Below are 18,619 nucleotides of genomic sequence, written 5' to 3' on the forward strand. Positions count from 1 at the left end.
TGATTGTTTGGGTTTTTTAACATATGAGGAAGCCGCTGAAACAAAGTTCTTCAAGATATTTGTCAAATCTCATTAGTAAATTAGAGGCATTTCTCTTACTGGTATAATTGAGAGGGATGTTTTTGAGAATGAGGGCTGTTTTTTAAGGACCATTTGCTATAGCACAGCAGTAGTTCAGAAAATAACTTCTGCACTGAGTAGTATGGATTTTCTTATGAAGTGATGGCTTCCTTTTCCCCCGCTCTGTGCTCTGATTTTGTTGGTATAACACCATTGGTGGAAGTTAGACTTGTATCTGAAATACGGTCTTCTAAGCTTTTTTGAGTAAATATTGTCAGAAAAGTGAGATATATCAAACTCATTTACTATAAAATAATTTGTTTTGCTGTTTCATTTTATTGAAAGAACTTATCAAAACATTCAAACATACATGATTCATACAAAGCATAAATGTAGCCATAATAAGATTTAAAATCTGTGACTTAGAGCATGATATATGGAAGGATTTAAGTGAAGCAGACCAAGTAAATCAATTATTTTATACTCAGGAAATTGGATTATGATATTATTCTCTGCTTGAGTTATCCATTATGCCGCAGAGTTAAGCATATGTATCAATAATGTAAAAACTAATAAAGAAGTAGTTACTTCCACTGAGCATGATCTAAATTACTGATGCTTCTACAGTAACAACTGGAAACATCCTATGGTGACCAATGTACTATCACTTTTATATACTAAATGACAGTGTATAGATGAACTCATCTGGGGCCAAGGGGAGAAAGAAATCAATCAAACAGCAAGGCCTGAAGTGTAAAGGTCTGCATATGCTGTATTTTGGAGAACCACCAAGAGACGTTCAGGAGAGTTGTAAGTGATATTGGAGATTATTTGCTTTAGTTTTAGAGGCTAATGTACCCCTGACAAGGAATGTATTTGTACCCAAAGTATATTAAAGCTTGCTTTTAGCATTAGCTTAATGTAGTTTGTTTGCCAATGCTTGTGTTATTCCCAAGGATGCAAAACACCAGCAAGCTTTAATTGTACTCTGAATGTAAAGGAAGTGCAAGCAAAAAGAAGCCCTTTTTAATAGGGGTAGTCTCAATGCAGCAATTGTATTCAAGTAATGCCTTTTTCCTGTCAGGAGAAATTAAGAAGTTTTGGCTAAAAAGCTCAATAAATCTACAAAAAATTAAAGGTGGATACAAAAGTTTGGAGCGTACCAAAATCAACACTGTCCACACATTTATAAAGATACTCTAGAAAAGTGTATATATATCCCCTGTAAACTGGGGGAGCTCGTGGAGCAAGAAAAGCTAATCTAATGCAGCATTTTAAAAGTTTTGGAAATAGTAAAATGCACCAGAGTTAGATGAGAGTCAAGAAAAAAAAAAATCTTTAAACAGGCTTATTTTAATAAAATCTTGCACCAGGCAGCTTTCCCCAAATTTCCTGAGATGAAAAGAGCTGCAGCACCAGGTTTAAAACTGCTTTAAGATTTTGTAAACTAATATATAGAAGAACTATAAAGTTTAATCCTAGTATTTTTGCAAATCTTGTAGAATAATTTTCAAGATTTGAATAAATTTAGACTGCAGAAAATACACAGTATTAATTTCCTGAAATAAGATGGCATTTCTTCACTTTTCTGCAGTGAACATTAATCAATAGTTTTCATTGTTGATATATCTACTTAGATTTTGGATGAAAATACAGTTTTTTAGTTAACATTGACGCAAAACAAGGAATCTGCTTCTTTCCTATAGCATTAATATCTCTGCACATCTCTACCTTGCGATGAGACACTTTTCTGTTAACAACAGTGAGAAGTTCTGTGAACTCCAAGGAACAGCCGTGCTTTTTCAGTGCCTCACACAGATCTTGAATGTACCAGGAGCCATTCAAAGTTTCACGGTGAGAATAGTACCCTATTGTAGAATAGGAACATAAAATTACATTCAACTAAAAGAGTAGTCATGCCACTTGAAGAATATTCATGAGAGTTACTGCTTGCTAGCTTCATCCATAAGTGCAGTCAGTGGTATTATTAATGGGTATAAATCCTATTTTGTCAATTACATAATTTTACAGGAAATTGTCCAAATGAAATGGCTTTGAGATCACTTCTATCTCGCTCACAGATCATTGTTGAGTCAAGAGGAATACTGACTGAGGTAGTGGTAGCTCATTGTCCACAGGATTGTTTCTGCAAGTTACAAGAGAGCAGCTGGGAGCGAGGTCAAGATACATAGTGGACCAGGGAAGACAGCCATGTAGTGCAGGGAAATTTAAAAGACAGCAGACTACTACAATCCTGGAAAAGAGGAGAACGCTTGCTGTCAGGAGACAGCTCAGCAACAACACTGTGAAGAGAACATTTCTGCCTGTCAAACTAACTGCAGTTTTGATGGTTTGTTTTCACTTTTTTCTTAACATACGGGGCTCTTTCCTAGAGGAAACATCACTCATAATCAGACATGCAAAACAGACAACTTGGAACTGTGCTGCTTGTTTAGACTGCCAAATGAAGAAGCCTGTTACAGGGAAATATCAGAAAGTATTAGAACTTTACCTTGTGCCACAGAGTAGCACATGAGAAAGTCTGCACCAGCAGGCAGGGTATAGACAGCTGCTGCATCCACTTCAGTCTCATTGGCAATGGATTCATCCTCTGTACTGTCTACTAAATCCCGAGCAACAACTGGATCATCATGTTTATCACCTCGACATGCCTAGCAGAGGGAAAAGTGTGCCTCGTTACTATGAATGTGAATTTATAAAGCCCCATTTACAACTCCATCAGTTAAAATATTGAAGTCCAAAGAAAGCTCTGAGGAGATGATAATTGCATTGAAGCACAACCATCACTATATGCTGTTACACTGCTTCTTTAGTGCAGGCAAATGTCTTATCAGTTGAGGAAGGGGTGTTTTTTTTGTTTTGTGAGAAGCCAGTAACGGGCTGGAATGGTCAGTGTTGCAGAAAGGCTATACGTGAAGGATAAGAAGGTAAGAACACGCTCAAAGATACAAAGCAGGTAACAAGCATTACTTAACAGCTATCACTGAGAAACATGAAAATCTTCTCTTCCATTAACAGCAAGGACAGAACTTCATCACTGTATGCTCTGTGATTTCCAATGGCAAATTCTAACTGATTATTGTTATTCTTTGTGCTGTAAGTGAACTGAATTTATGAACCAAACTAAGTCAATTTGCTTTATGGTGATTATGCATCATAAATGTTTCTAAATATTATATATGACACATTACTGAAATATGTAAATAGGTTTCCATCTTTGGACCCCTGATTTAAGAAAAATTCAAAGCTGAATGAGTCCTAATGAAAGATGAATTAGCACTGTGCTTATTTTTGTAGTGGCCTAGTGCCTAAGTTAGCTTTCATTTGAAAAAGGTAACTCATAAAGGGGTTTATTGGAAGATGGCTGCTTTAAGCCACAATCCCAACTACATAAATTACTACAAATTGTAGTAATTGTACAATCTGCTGAAGGCCAGGTTCTCATCTGAGCTGGCCAATAGTAACCTGGATAAAGCCCCAAGTAACCTGCTCTGACATCATAGCTGACCCTGCTTTGAGCAGGAGCTGGACTAGAGACCTCCTGAAGTCCCTTTTAGCTTGAGTTATCCTATGACCCTATGAACCGAGAAGTGAAACAGGAGATTGCATAGGGGCTTTATTTGACCATTGAGCACGAGAAGTACTTCTGAGCCAATGAAGCCCCAAACTGATTCTTTAAATGCTGCAGAGATGCCAAGCATAGGTGACAGCAAAACAAACAAAACCCAGCAACAAAAAACCTCTGTAAGTATCAAGTAAAGGGATTTTTCTGGAAGGAAACAGAGAAAGTGAGGAAGTTGGATGGCCTTCTAAAGCCTAACCTAAGGAGTGTGAGTTGTGAACAGCAGAAACTGAGCTGAGGCTATTCACAACTCCCTCCAAAAACTGACAGTACTGTCTTCCCTACCATTAAACATATACTGGCAATCTATCGACATGGGCTTGATTTTGGTTGCTCTTTGTATAATTATATCTTATTAAATACTGCTAGAGTGTACCAAAAGGTTAAAAGAAAACAAAACAAACAAATGCCTTAAGGAACAGTTTCCCATCCCCTTCTCCCCTAAAGATTTAAAAACTGCCCTTTGGAAAGATTTTTCCAGGAAAACTGACTTCTATATTACAAGATGATGATATAGATCAGTATTCTCTCTGCTGAATTCAGAAACAGACATCTTACCTGAATGATAAATATTTTAGGCTTTCCTACCAGACTCTGGCACCTGTCTCCTCTGAACATGCTTGTGATTGTTTCAATTTTGATTTGGGCATCATGTGCGTAAACATGATCATTCTCACCATGGCTCAGGATCACACATACAAAGCAGTCGGCATCACTGTGGTCCTCTGCAGAGGCTGAAATAGTCAAGTGGTGTTTAGATGACAAACACTAATTTTTAGGTTTAAAAGACATTGTACATTTGTATCATATTATTTAATCTCAGATCAGTGCTTTTTCAAATGAACTCTACTTTCAGATGGTGCAAGACTGCAGAGATCTGAAGGTACAATGATTCACAGTGGCTGAAGTTTCAGGCCACTACATGTAAAAAGGAGAATGTTACTAACTGCTTCTGGCTGCAGGTAACTTTTTTCAGCTCTTGGCAATTTCATTAATTCTCTCCATGGAAGCTTCATTTGTATTGCAATAAATAATCTGAATTCTGACCTTTAAGTCCTTTAATGTTAAAAAAATTCCCTCATGCACAAAAATGATTTTAAGATGAACATACAGAACAAAAAGTAGTAAGATGTATCTAGAATTGCTGCTACAAATGGTTATACATAATCAATATATAGTTTCCTACCATCATAAATTTTCTCCAGCATATGTTCTGCTTTCAGGTCATCAAAGCATCTGACTTCAAATCCAAGGTCTGTCAAACTATAATTAAAACACATCAGTATTAGTAAAAATCTTTTCTCAAATTATGTATGCCAGTTGCTTTTATTGTGAGAGAATGAGAGAGAACAGTGGGGTTATATACGACAAAACAGCTAAACCTGGCTTTGAACTCAGGCTAGCTTCAAGTACAGGTGTTTGCCTAAAGTTATTTTGAACCTTTTGTCAGAAGAGAGGTCTGGACTCACTGAAATCCATGGGACTTGCGCTAGCAGTTTCAGTGACTTAGAGGAATGTGACTTGAAGCTTTTTTATCATGGCTATCTTTGCCAAGCCTGTATAGGTGTTTATGTATGTCTGCAACATCTTTTGTTCTATACTTCCACATAGGATCCAGGTTACTGCTTATTTGAAGTAGATTTCTGAAGTTTAGTTTCTCAAGCTTTTGTAGAAGAAACAAGTTTCTTACCTTTGTGTCAGATTCCTTCTGTCTGCAATAGTCCCACGTCTTTCTGGCAGCATTAAATGCCAAAAGAAGTGCTCCTGATTGAAGATTAATGCAACTCCTCTTCTTTGGTGGTTCATTTTGTATTGCTCTACAGGGTCAAGTGTTTGTCTGTTGCCAGAGATAGAAAACATTCTTGATAACTGAGTTAATGGCTAACTGAATTCCCTTTCTGTATTCCCACTAGCTGAGATTTTTATAACTGACCAGACACTATGAGGATGCAGTTTCAGAAGACAAGACCTTAACACCTGTAATTTTTCAGAAAGAGCCCGATCACTAGGTGTTTTTGAAATTCTTGGGCACATTAAGCAATTAAATAAAGTGTTAAGTGTGTACTAGGCTCTGTCACGTAGAGTTAAATAATTCTTCTAAGATAGGTTTGTATTGTCACCTGTCAGGAGGCTATCTCATTAGTAACAAACACAGAAGGGTATATAAAAGAGTATGTTTAAATGCAGGTCCAAACCTCCATGTTTTCTATTTAGCTAAACATTATTTTAACATAGTTGGATTATGTATATGTATTTATTTGGAACTGTAACTGTCTGAGCTTTGCTTTATGTGTTATGAACAATAGCAGCATAGAGGTCTGTGATAGCACACTATGGATTGTATTCTTGGACCCCAAAGGTCCTTTCCAGGCTTTAGCATGGCTGTATTTAAGGGGAAAAAGCAGACAAAAATCTTACTGCTTCTGTTGACAGAGGTGATAGTTCAGCGAACAGAAGCTAAAATGCTCCTGGCAGTAGCCAGTGCTATGGGTGCATAGAATGACAATCCAGGTCATGCTGCCCTAGAACTGGTTCTAGGCAGAGCCATTATTTTTGGCATGTTGCTGTGTTTTTTCCTGCTGTGGAATGTTCAGTTTTGGTGCCTTTCCTGGAAGAAATGGCTTAGACTATTTGCCTGCAGAAGTTACCTGAAAATCACAGTTTCATCCAAAATACTTTTTTTTTTTTTTCCCCCACTACAGGATGAAAGTTATCCAACTATTTCTGTTTCTCCACTTTTATTCTGAGCAGCCCCTTAATAAAACATCTTTCTGCTTTCTGCAACATCTACGGAAGAACTCAGAACAGGGTAGAGAAACTCAATGACTATTTGACGTCAGGGGATTTTCACAATGTTTGTTGAATAACTGGTAAGAAAAGTGAGTGGGGTTCTTTATCATACTCTCCCTAACTTGAGTACTTAACGTGACAAAATGCAGAGGTGCTAAACTTTAGACCTGTAGTTATGAATGACATTTCATGCGTGCCAGAGTTTATTTGGATTCTGGTGATTTTTCTTCCTTAAAACTCAGAAACATGTTCTGAGGCTAGTAGGGATTTTGGACAGTTACCTTCTCGGATCCTGAGAATGGCTGTTAAACGATGGTTCCCTATTTCCTCTGGTCAGCTGTATTCACTGAGTGGGTGAGGCAAAAAAAGTTACTAGAAAGGTAGTTTTTCTAGGGCTAAATTCTGTTGTAAGGTGGAGTATTAAAAAATTATGGAATCACTATCCCAAGATCCCTTTCCCTTTTGGAGGAATAAATTCCTGTGCTGTGCTCTGTCACTTACTCTGTACACTTGTTCTTTAGATTGTGATGGTATCTTTTTGTCACAGTCTTTGCACATTGCCTAACATAATAGGACTCCACTCCCAAGAGTCCATTCTGCATGCCTTCATGAAAAGAAAGGTAATTCTACATCTGGTGTAGCTAAAATTAGAAACACGGTAGGTGGGGTTGAGTGAATAATCCAGTCACATCCTTAATAAAGATCAGAAAACCCTGAACTGACCTCAGTGCCATGGCCCTCTCTCTGTCTTCGCCATCAGAACTTTACCTTTTATCAAGTGCATCTACTTCTGTGATGTTCTGATTTCCATCTGTTAGAGAGACCAAAAAGTGATTTAGCTGCCAAATCATTCATTAAAAGAAAACAAGGTGAACATGTGCATCCAGCCATAAAGTTTGGCTGTTGGTGTGAAAGAAGAGTTCATTTGCAAGTCATATAATTAGGTATGCAGCTGAACTGTTCCAGTAGCATTTGTCTGCATGCACAACTTTTGGAGGCTGTTCTTAAAGTCATGACTCCAACAGTGTATTTTAGGTGTATGTATGTAGTATATGTAAAGTGGGTACATGCAGTCATGATCTCTGAATATGTAAGGTACCAGCTAGCTGTATTTATTTAAACAGAGTCTCTTCAGCTCAAAAGTAGTTATGATTTTACATACATAATCTAAAAATACACTGGTATTTCTTTGATTTCAGTAATGCAGCTAATGCAAAACTGAGTATTCTCTTTGAAGCTGGATGCAGCATATAAATCATAGCAGGCAATGTAACAGTATTTGTATCTAACAAAAATTGAAAAGATGCAAGTTTTATACCTTTTCTTCTGCTAAACTATGTAGATCACATAAGTATCCCCAGTAACAGAATGCACAGACAGGTAGACATTGTGGGAACAACAGGAAACATCCTTATCCTGGGAATGATCAGAGCAAAGACTTGCAGGTGGTTAGGCTCAACTGTTTATTCCTTCCACTCAAACATCTCAATGGGCTTAAGATCTCAGCTCCTACTACTGCTACTGGAAACTAACTACCATGTTACAAAAACTACGTATTATAGCATACCTGTGGTGGTTAATGTAGGTCTACTATCCAACTGGACTTGGCCTGCAATTAGAAGAGAAGACATGGTTACGTTTACATACAATTTGATATGCACAATCCCACCTTTTGCTATTTCTTCTATGTTTTCACAACTGATTAAAGCCTTGCAAACTAAACTAACATAGATATATAGAGGGGAAAAGCTTATAATAACATTAGAATAAACTTTCAGAAATCTAGAATGGATTTCAGAAGCTTATATACAGAATACCATAGGAAAGGAGACAAGGGATACAATTCTGGAAATCTAATCCCTGTAAGGATGAGTGCCATTATTTATATGTAGACTTCGCATTTGCAGGTACTCATCATGCTGTCAGGTGTTAGGTCTTATTTATAAGTATCAGCAGTGATCTGATGCATGACAGAATCCATTTCCATTTGATGGAAACATAACAAGTAGATCAGACTAATGACAGGAGAAGTGCTGAAGAATGAGTGAGGGTAAAACACAGCAACAATACCTGTGCTTGTGACTTTGTTTCTAGTGTGAAGCAGAAATCTTTGTATGTTTAAGTTCACCCTGTATTTAGGTTTATATTCTTGAAATTTGGCTGATGCTTTTGCCTCAGTTAAAAAAATACACAACAGACCTTAAAAACATTATAGTCTTCAAACTTTTTTAGCCAGAAAATGCTGCCATGTAGACACAGAAAGAACACAGTATTCCTAAATACCCTGGGCCAAAGGAAACTAGGGGAAGATGTTTTTTCTTGTTCTTCTAATCTAGTTTAGTCAATTTGCAGTCTTTAGATTTTCATTGCCAGTGTTATATCACAGTTTCATTCAAGTAATACTATTTAAATAAAAAAAGATAGTGATTTATGGAAAAATTTCTGCTGATCTTAAGCCTTGTGAAGATGGATTGATTCAAGAGAATCAAAAAAACCAGGTATGCAATTTTGACTGGATGCCAGTGGGATCTGATAGCACATACAGGCATACCTCGGAGATACTGCGGGTTCGGTTCCAGACCACCGCAATAAAAGCAAATATTGCAATAAAATGAGTCACACGAATTTTTTGGTTTCCCAGTGCATATAAAAGTTATGTTTACACTATACTGTAGTCTATTAAGTGTGCAATAGCATTATGTCTAAAAAAACCAATGTACAGACCTTAATTAAAAAATACTTTATTGCTAAAAAATGCTAACCGTCATCTGAGCCTTCAGTGAGTCATAATCTTTTTGCTGATGGAGGGTCTTGCCTTGATGTTGATGGCTGCTGGCTGATCAGGGTGGTGGTTGCTGAAGGTTGGGGTGGCTGTGGCAATTTCTTAAAATAAGACAGCAGTGAAGTTTGCTGCATCGACTGACTCTTCCTTTCACGAAGGATTTCTCTGTAGCATACGATGCTGTTTGATAGCATTTTACCCACAACAGAATTTCTTCCACAATTGGAGTCAATCCTCTCAAACCCTGCCGCTGCTTTATCAACTAGGTTTATGTAATATTCTAAATCCTTTGTTGTCATTTCAACAATGTTCGCAGCATCTTCACCGGGAGTAGATTCCATCTCAAGAAACCACTTTCTTTGCTCATCCCTAAGAAGCAACTCCTCATCTGTTAAAGTTTTATCATGAGATTGCAGCAATTCAGTTGCATCTTCAGGCTCCACTTCTAATTCTAGTTCTCTTGCTGTCAGCCTGTCCTTTGAAGCTTTGAAGCCAGGCATTGACTTTTCCTCTCTAGCTATGAAAGTCCTAGGTGGCATCTTCCAATATAAGGCTGTTTTGTCTACATTGAAAATCTGCTGTTTAGTGTAGCCACCTTCATCCATTCTCTTAGCTAGATCTTCTGGATAACTTGCTGCAGCTTCTACATCAGCACTTGCTGCTTCACCTTGCACTTTTATGTTATGGAGACGGCTTCTTTCCTGAAACCTCATGAACCAACGTCTGCTAGCTTCAGACTTTTCTTCTGCAGCTTCCTCACCTCTCTCAGCCTTCACAGAATTGAGGAAAGTTTGGGCCTTGCTCTGGATGAGCATTTGGCTTAAGGGAATGTTGTGGCTGGTTTGATCTTCTAGCCAGACCACTAAAACTTTCTCCATATCAGCAATAAGGCTGTTTTGGTTTCTTATCACTCTTATCACTTTTCACTGGAGCAGCACTTTGAACTTCCTTCCAGAACGTCTCCTTTGCATTCACACCTTGGCTGTTTGGCGCAAGAGGCCTCGCTTTCGGCCTGTCTCGGCTTTCACCATGCCTTCCTCACTAAGCTTCATCATGTCTAGCTTTTGATTTCAGGTGAGAGATGTGCAACTCTTCCTTTCACTTGAACACTTAGAGGCCATTGTAGGGTTATTAATTGCCCTAATTTCAATATTGTTATGTCTCAGGGAACAGGGAGGCCCGAGGAGAGGCAGAGAGACTGGGGAATGGCCGGTTGGTGGAGCAGTCCAAACACACACAACATTGATTGATCAAGTTTGCCGTCTAATATGGGCATGGTTTGTGGCACCCCAAAACAATTCCAATAGTAACATCCAAGATCACTGATCACAGATCACCATAACAGATATTATAATAATGAAAGAGTCTGAAATACTGTGAGAATTACCAAAATGTGAGACATGAAGTGAGCACATGCTGTTGGAAAAATGGCAACGCAGGGTTGCCACAAACCTTCAATTTCTAAAAAACACAGTATCTGCGAAGCACAAAAAAGCGAAGTGCAATAAAATGAGGTGTGCCTGTATTTGTGCATATATAAAGGTAAAATACATTTATGTCTGGAATGCTTTTGAGTTTCCTCTTTCCTTGTTTGACTTAAAGATTCTCTCGTTTTAACTCTACTGAGTTATACTTGAAGTCTCAACATGCAAGCCCTGCAGCTATCAGTCCAGAGAGCTTTTGGAAAGCTTTCCTTTTAATTTGAGGTTTGTCTCCTCTGAAAGTGAAAATCTCAGTTAGAAATTCATTTTGTTTATCCTTCCAGCAATTTATATTTGGAATTAACTGGTGCTTTATTGACAGGATCCGAGTCAGCCACCAGCTTTTCTATAAGAACACCACTTGCGGTGGTGTAAAAGCCTCATATAAGCAGTATTTTCAGATACTAGCAGTGTCGTTCTCACTTCCCGCCAACGTTGATAGCGAGTCTATCATCTCCTGCGTCGCCTTGACTTTCAGCAGCATCCCCGTTTTTCCTTGGCGCCCGATGTCTGGCTGTGCACAGCGGCTTTCTCCGCTCTTCTCGCGGCCCCGCGGGGCGGTGAGGGGGCGCCGGCGCCCGCTGCGCCGCGCCCCTGCCACCGCCTCTCCTCCGGCCAGCTCCAGCCCCACACCTTCTCCGGCGCGAGCCCTTGCGGGCGGGCGGAGGGCGTCTGCGCGGAGACGCAGTGCCTGCGCGCTGCGCCGGCACCTCTGCCGGCTGCCCCTCCTCGCCCTGCGGGCACCGCCCGCCCGCGGGCCGCGGCGTCGGGCGGGGCGCCGGCGCCTCCAGCGCCCTTTAACCAACCGCGCTCAGCGCGACGGCGCCCGCTGCCCTCCAGGTAAAGTCCAGGTCGGCGCCGCGCAACCGCCGCCGCCGCCCGCAGCCGTGCCCGTGCCCGTGCCCGTGCCCGTGCCCGGCGGCGGGGAGCCGGGCAGCCGGCGCCGCCGGGCCGCCCTCCGCCGCCGGGCCGGCTCCCCCCCGCCCCCCGCGGCGGCCTCCCTCCCTACCTGCCGGCCCCCGCCGCTCCGAGCCCGCCATGCCGCGGAGAGAGGCGCCGCGCCGTGCCGCGCCGCGTTGCGCTCTGCCGCGCCTTCCTTCCTGCCCGCCCCGGCCCGCCTCCTCGCCCCCGCCTCCTCGCCCCCGCCCCGGCCCCGGCGCAGGCGGCCGCTGCCGGGAACGGGGCGGAGGAGAGGGGGGGAAAACGCTGCGGCGCCTGGCGGAGAGGCGGCCCCCGCCGGTAAGGTATTGAAGCTCCTCTCAATGCAATGTTTCCTTTGCTGTAAGGCTACTGTCACCAAAAATGTCTTTCCGTTCAGGTGCCCGCATACAAAGCCTTGAGTGGTTTGGGTGCGGATAATCTTACACCCTCACTCTCCTACTGCGGCAGACCTCTGTGGCAGACTTCTGCGACAATCTTTTAAGTGTGAAGAGTGAGCCAAGGTGTCTTACCAAAATGCTGCTAAACCCAGCCTTTTCAGTATGTGACACTTGTTTGCTGATGGCTTAGTAAAAGTGGTTTCTAAACCACAGCCTGTGACAGCAAGCTTCCTTCTCTGTCCGAGCTCCACAGATCTGTAATGTGCGGATGGATCCAAATTTCACAACTGCCTATTTCTGGGTTGGCTCTAGCATAAACTTCACTGTGAACAACCTCTTAGAGATGAACACTGCTACAGACACAAAAGAGGAGGTGGCTTTAGACTGGGATTTTAGGTCTTTTTACCTGGTCTGCTTGACCTTTTTTACACAGTTTTCTTGCCTAACTAAAATATATCAGACAAGATGTCTCCCTTCTCATTAAAGGAGTAATGGGTATTTCTAATTGCTTTTGATTGTTTTCCTTTTGTTTTGACTTGTTATCCTCAGACTGCCAGTAATCAAGATAAAATTCTTTGAATTGTCTTTGTGTATTACTGTAGTTGAAACATGGTCCTATTCCAAGAATTACATCTTTCACTGTGAAACGTTTAGATTTTTACCAAGTAGATGATTGTTTTTTTTACAAACTGCAAATCTCAGAGCTTTCAGCTGACACGACAGCTGCCCCTAAAACCACTACCTGCAATAATTCTGTACAAGCAGCAACTGTAGAGTCTACATCTAGGACCCCACAGTGGCTTTCTGTTAAGCAGAATTTGAATTTATTATCAAACATGTTCTTCAATTCAACAGTCAGCTTAAATCTCAGTAAGACAATCTTAAGCAATCATGTATTTCCCTTTGGTTGACTGGACGCTAAGGGTATACTTAGTCAGACACTGTGTTCAGCTGAATCACCAGTAACTCAATCACACATATGAACCCTAAAGTAATGCTTGACTCTGGGATGTATTTCCTGCTTATTTTAATATATAAAAGCTTTTGTTATAGCTGCATGTACAGGTTTTGAAATAGTTTCAGATTGTTGCAGTAGCTCCACCACAAGTGGAGTATTTTTGAAAAAGCATTGCAGATAGATCAGACCTGCAGTTCAAAGGTGGGAAGTTTGACTGGGGACACACTGCTGCTGTCCTGATCATCCAGAAGGGCAAAATGGCCTGAGGAAGGCAGCTGTATTAGCACCTTAACCTATAAAAAAAATTCACAGAGGTATTTAAATAGATAGTATTGTTGACTACATAAGAGCACACACTAAAGAGTCAAATGCCAAAACTTGCTATATACATAGCCAGTTGTTAAATGGTATAATTAAGCTTTTTCTTCATTTTGGGATTGCGGCACTGTAAAATGTATTTTGTGTAGTTTGCAGGTAATGACAATTAAAGCTTTCTGCCACAGGAAAGGCTTAGGCAAAGTAAACACTCCCCAGAAGAAGATAAATGCTTCCTTTGGTTTGCAAGCAGAACTACTGAAGTGTCATTTGTTGTATTATTTAGCTGTATTAAAGCTCTTCTCCTTTCAGTATTATAAATGATCTGTAGGAAACTCTGAAAGACTTTCACACAGCTCTTTGGAACAGTGAAAATTTTCTTCTGCATCCAATTAAGCATATAGTTAAAACTCTCTTCTATCCAACTCAACAGCCATCTAGTTGATTTATAATCTTGTTTTCGACTCACCGTCGTACTACATCAAAGTTTTAATTCTAGCAAACATCGTCCTTACCATTCACTGCTTTGGTATAAAGAGACTTCTAAGGTTCCAACAATGGAATTCGAGACTAATTCAGAGTTGTTTCAATTCTCTGACAGAAGATAAGTTTTGCTACATCTGGAGGAACCGCAAGTTCCCCAAACCCAGTTTTAGAAAACTCTACAGTGATACTTCTCTAGCAGTGCTACTTCATATCCACAAACATGAAGAGAAACCACGAAGCATGGCCAAAAAACTTCATCAGGAACTTTATTCTACGAAGAGGAGGCACGCTTACATTCAGTGTCATATAAAGTAGGCTCTAGTGAAAAAAAGAAAAACAAAACAAACCACAACAGCTGGTAAAGCAAAACCATACAAAAGTATTTCCAGATAAGAAATCACATTACAGTCCATGAGTCAGGTAAATTTTAGGCTTTTTGCATAGTTTCCACTCCCTGTTCACAGATGTAATATTTTAATTTTCAGTCCTCTCCTCTGTGGATTTCTAAGGCAGAATCAGGGCAGCAGCAGGAGAAATCGAAGTTTTTATGACAGAGTATCTAATACAAAAAGTTAACTGAGGTCTGACAGTTGAAGATAAGCAATGAAAAATCTGTACAGAGAACAAACCCAAAATAATTCAGACATCAGATGATTTCAGTTAGAGAAATCATAGAGGGGACAGATGACAGAAATACAGGATCAAATGTTTGTCAGCCTCACAGAGGGCATTTTAAATAACAAGGTTTGTTAAGCACACTGACTACGGCTGTGGAACTTCTAGTTTTCAACAGAATGAAAGCAAAGATAATAATGTAACCAAGTTGTACCACTAGACAAATATAAATCAACCTCTTGGAACAAATGAATATATCATTTCTATGCATATAATGCACAGAGCACCAAAATGTTTTGTTTGAAAAATAAACAAAGATTCATTTTAAAAATAACATAATATTACAACTACATTTCAGCATTTTGACAAATCAAAAGTATATCCTTACGTTGCAAACTGGTCATTTTAGTGGTCAAGCCTTAGAAGGATCAACATGTTTGATCTGAAAAGTGCTGCAGAAGCGAGTTTGATGTATAATCAGATAAAAATACGTAGTGCAGGTATACGCTCTTGTTAAGGGCTTCTTCTGGTCTTTTTTCACACAAGAGAGCATACATCAGAGAGAAATGAAGTCAGTTTATCTCAGTGAGATTCTACCAAAAGCACAAAAGTACAGGATATTTAAGATGCCATATTAAACTCACACAAAATAGTCTTTCCTGTTAGAGCCATCAGATGCATCAACTGCTAGTAAACCTAAAATTTGACCTACATTGAAAAAAAATCTGAGAATTCAATACAGATCTTCTGCACCTCTGATTTCCCTATTATGCAGTTCTTTATGAGTTTTTTAAAGTAAAAAAGACACGTGTTTTACAGTAGCACACCCTGAGCATACAGACATATACCAAAGGAAACTAATTTCAGTTTCCAAGCTCATGGGGTATGGGGGGGCGAGGGGGGAGCGGGGAGAGAGAAAGAGGGCTTGATATATATATTTTTTTGTTTTAAACTTTAGAAAGAACATTGTAGTGGCTTTCAAACCAGTATATTCATATCAGTGTTTAATATATTACCTTCTGAAAAGTCTAAAGCTTTGTAACCGAATGCTGGCCACATTCCAGTTGAGTCTTTCACTTTATTCCACACCATGAGCTCTCAAATCTTCTTTTAGAGATCTGTTTTATCCTCATACTGACACATACATGCAGCTCTCTGGCTGTCCAGGTAGGGTTTACATCCTAAATGTATAACTGCATCAAACAACAGCTGAACTGTTGATTCACAAGCTGCAAGAAAAGAGGAATTTAGTTAGAAATACTCTTTAAATGGAATATCAGACTAATAGAAATGACTCTAGCAAACTGAAAGCAATTTTAAGAAAGAAACAGTCCTCTCTGGGCATAACAAGGAGACCATCAAATGAAAGACTAAACCAATGCAGAATCATTAAAGTTATGACTAATGATGTTTCATATTTCAACCAAAATAAAATAAGCAAGAAAATTCATTGTATATGGGTTGTTATCAGTGTTAGAAACATCGCTTAGACTTGGCAAGATGAAAGAGCTGTTTTACCCCTCACTTTTTGCAACCCAATTTATGCAAAGTTTGCTATCTCTAACAGCAGCTCAACAGAACTGAACAAATATTCACCAGTTCTGACACAAAATACTAACAATATGACTTCTTTGCAGTCATGTGAATTTGAGAGGTGCAAACACAGGTTTGTTCTAAAAACTGACTGTTCAGTGGAACTACTTACTGTAAGAGCACCATTGTCCAAGTTTTAAAAGCATGGTTATATCATGTATTGATCGAGATGTGGGCTGACAATCAGAAGGAATAGTCTATGGGCTGTTACTGAAAAACCTAAAATTTTCGTACTGAGGGACAGCATTAAGTGCTTACACTATAATGATATATTATTTTAAGATGTTACTTCATAAAAGGAAACAATTCAATATTTTTCTACAGTTTACTAGCAATCACATGTAGTAGACATTTAGAATTCACCCAGCAGAACAAATAATACTCAGTTATACTATGGGTAATACAACAATTATTACACACACATTTTTATGAAGTCATATTCCTGTCTGTGTACACCCAGATGGGGAGCATTATTTCTTTTCTCAGGGTTACTTTTAATCCTGATCACTTTCCCATGTTGTGTCATTGCTCAGCTGTACAAATGCTGCACAACGGAGGGAGAGAACAAGGCTAGGACTGCCTCTTTTAGCATTAGCTTATGAAAATATGACATTACTGTATAGCACAAATATTCCTTGCCAAATCAGCTCAGTTAAACTTGGGAAGAAAAACATGTTTTTCAGACTTACCTTGCACACTTTCTGATATTCCAAGTGTTTTCTGCACATCTCTGCAGATTTTGGAGAGGCAGGACTGAAACTGCTCATCACAATCATTTTTTTTATTGCCACAAGTATCGTAGCATCTGTCGTGGTGATTGCAGCACTTTGTCATCGAAGGGATACCAATGTCAAACTGTGAAGAAAATCCCCCTCCACCATTAGTAGGTATTCCAGCTAGGAAAGATACAGTCTCTGAATATGACAGAATATGAAAGTTAGAAATTAAAAAACAATACAACCAATCCAGCTGTCATTCACTTATCTCTATAACTTGCAGTACTCCTCTTATAAGTTATTGAATATTTCCTCTCTAGTATTAAGGAAAATGGATTAGTGCCAGTAGGGAGAATCAAAGTAAGAGCCAAAGCCAAACCCTCCACTAGCACAAACAGAGGGCTACTGTTAGGGTTACTCAATGCTTTTGAAAATATTCACGAGAATAAAACATTTTTATCAAAAGATTAGAAATTAATCAACATTCCTATAATGTTTTAGGTCAATGATGAAAATATTTGTGCTACATTTGTTTATAATCCTAACGTTTTCCATGCGACGTTACCAAAGCATGTGCTGGAGCTAACAGAAGCGGGAACATTGTACATGGACACAGTCCTCATCTTCAGAATGAGGGAGGAAAAGAGCTCCCACGCTGAGGAAAGTCCGTGTATGAAAGACCACGCACACAAAGAAATCAAAGAACAGACAGACTTACTTGAACTCCAAACAGAGGAGATCCACAACCATTTGGTGGTGAGGGCTTATATCCATAGCGGGGAAAGGGCTTTGATCCTGAAAAAGGGAATTTATAGTGCCTCAAATAAATCTTTTGCACAGAAGCTTAGCACTATCAAAACTCATAAGAGGCATTTGGTGGGCTTAAGATAGTATCAGCCATACTTTTGAACTAAACATATACTCAGGCACCTGAATATCAACAGTTCTTACCAAATTACAAGTTAAATAAGATTGAGTTAATAAGATTGATATACCAGTTAAGTGTGTGATATGCAGGAAATCACTAAAGAACAGAAAAGTTTTCTGAAGTATTAATTTTACTTACCGAAGTATTAACTTACCATCAAGTTCTCTATGCTGTATATGCTATCAACAACACTACTCTGATTTTTTTTTTTTTTACTTTAGTTTTTAGAAACTGGAATGAAACATGGAATTGTTTTTTGTTTGTACAAGGTAGAATACTTTACAATAAAATTTAAATTAGTAGCTACTGCCAAAGTCATGTTACCCCGAACACTCAGTAGTACAGAAAGATTTCACGTCTCAGGTTAGGGAAAACTGCGGAGTTGGTTTAGAAAGTGACCCTTCACCTCATTTTGGTGCTGGAAACAAACCGAGGCCACGGTTAAAGGCACCAGAGAAGAAAAAGCGTGCCTGAGAAGTGCTCCTCCTAGGAGAGGCAGAAGGGCCGGTGCAGGGCCGGGCTCGCGGGGGCGGCAAGGACGCGCCACGAGAGCCAGCCCGCGGCAGGCGACGCCGCGGCAGGCGACGCCGCGGCAGGCAGCGGGCGCGGAGGAGCCAGCCCGCGGGCCCGGGCCCGAGGCCGAGGCCGCCCCTCCGCAGCATCCCGCGCTCGGCAGCCTCACCGTCGCCGCACTTGTACTGGCACAGGCCGTCCTCGCCGCCCAGGAGGTCGAGGGCCGCGTTGAGGTACACGTCGATCTTGTGCACGCCGTTGCGGATGGTCTTCAGCGTCATCCGCCAGTCGGGCGTCTGCGGCGGCTCCTGGCCGCGCGCCGCCGGCGGCCGCGGGCCCAGCCACGCGCAGGCCAGCAGCAGCAGCGGCAGCGGCGGCAGCAGCAGCGGCAGCAGCGGGGCGCGGGCCATGCCCCGCGGC

General features: G+C 40.4%; 2 protein-coding genes across 2 annotated transcripts; both read right to left on the bottom strand.

The window, feature by feature from the left end:
• Window positions 1-373: 373 nt before the first annotated feature.
• CASP6 (caspase 6) lies at window positions 374-11,851 on the bottom strand. Its single transcript, XM_067297607.1, has 8 exons — window positions 11,766-11,851; window positions 8,061-8,102; window positions 7,262-7,304; window positions 5,394-5,540; window positions 4,890-4,966; window positions 4,262-4,437; window positions 2,573-2,732; window positions 374-1,928 (listed from the first exon to the last, which is right to left on the bottom strand). Exons 1-8 carry the CDS (start codon window positions 11,794-11,796, stop codon window positions 1,690-1,692), a joined length of 915 nt encoding a protein of 304 aa, XP_067153708.1. The 5' UTR covers window positions 11,797-11,851; the 3' UTR covers window positions 374-1,689.
• A 2,222-nt stretch (window positions 11,852-14,073) lies between these two features.
• PLA2G12A (phospholipase A2 group XIIA) lies at window positions 14,074-18,619 on the bottom strand. The gene is made up of 5 exons (XM_067297615.1): window positions 18,369-18,619; window positions 17,477-17,553; window positions 16,732-16,897; window positions 15,466-15,678; window positions 14,074-14,152 (listed from the first exon to the last, which is right to left on the bottom strand). Exons 1-4 carry the CDS (start codon window positions 18,607-18,609, stop codon window positions 15,560-15,562), a joined length of 603 nt encoding a protein of 200 aa, XP_067153716.1. The 5' UTR covers window positions 18,610-18,619; the 3' UTR covers window positions 14,074-14,152; window positions 15,466-15,559.

This window comes from Apteryx mantelli, chromosome 5 (genome assembly GCF_036417845.1).
Source record: "Apteryx mantelli isolate bAptMan1 chromosome 5, bAptMan1.hap1, whole genome shotgun sequence".
Lineage (NCBI taxonomy): Eukaryota > Metazoa > Chordata > Aves > Apterygiformes > Apterygidae > Apteryx > Apteryx mantelli.

Coding starts and splice junctions, on each gene's coding strand:
- CASP6 (XM_067297607.1), bottom strand. CDS start 11,796: ATGGCGGGCTCGGAGCGGCGGGGGCCGGCAG. Junction 4,967..5,393: donor AGAAGGAATCTGACACAAAG/GTAAGAAACTTG, acceptor TTTTAATTATAG/TTTGACAGACCTTGGATTTG. Junction 1,929..2,572: donor GTGCTACTCTGTGGCACAAG/GTAAAGTTCTAA, acceptor ATTCTACAATAG/GGTACTATTCTCACCGTGAA.
- PLA2G12A (XM_067297615.1), bottom strand. CDS start 18,609: ATGGCCCGCGCCCCGCTGCTGCCGCTGCTGCTGCCGCCGCTGCCGCTG. Junction 17,554..18,368: donor CCAGTACAAGTGCGGCGACG/GTGAGGCTGCCG, acceptor TCCCTTTTTCAG/GATCAAAGCCCTTTCCCCGC. Junction 15,679..16,731: donor AATATCAGAAAGTGTGCAAG/GTAAGTCTGAAA, acceptor CTTTTCTTGCAG/CTTGTGAATCAACAGTTCAG.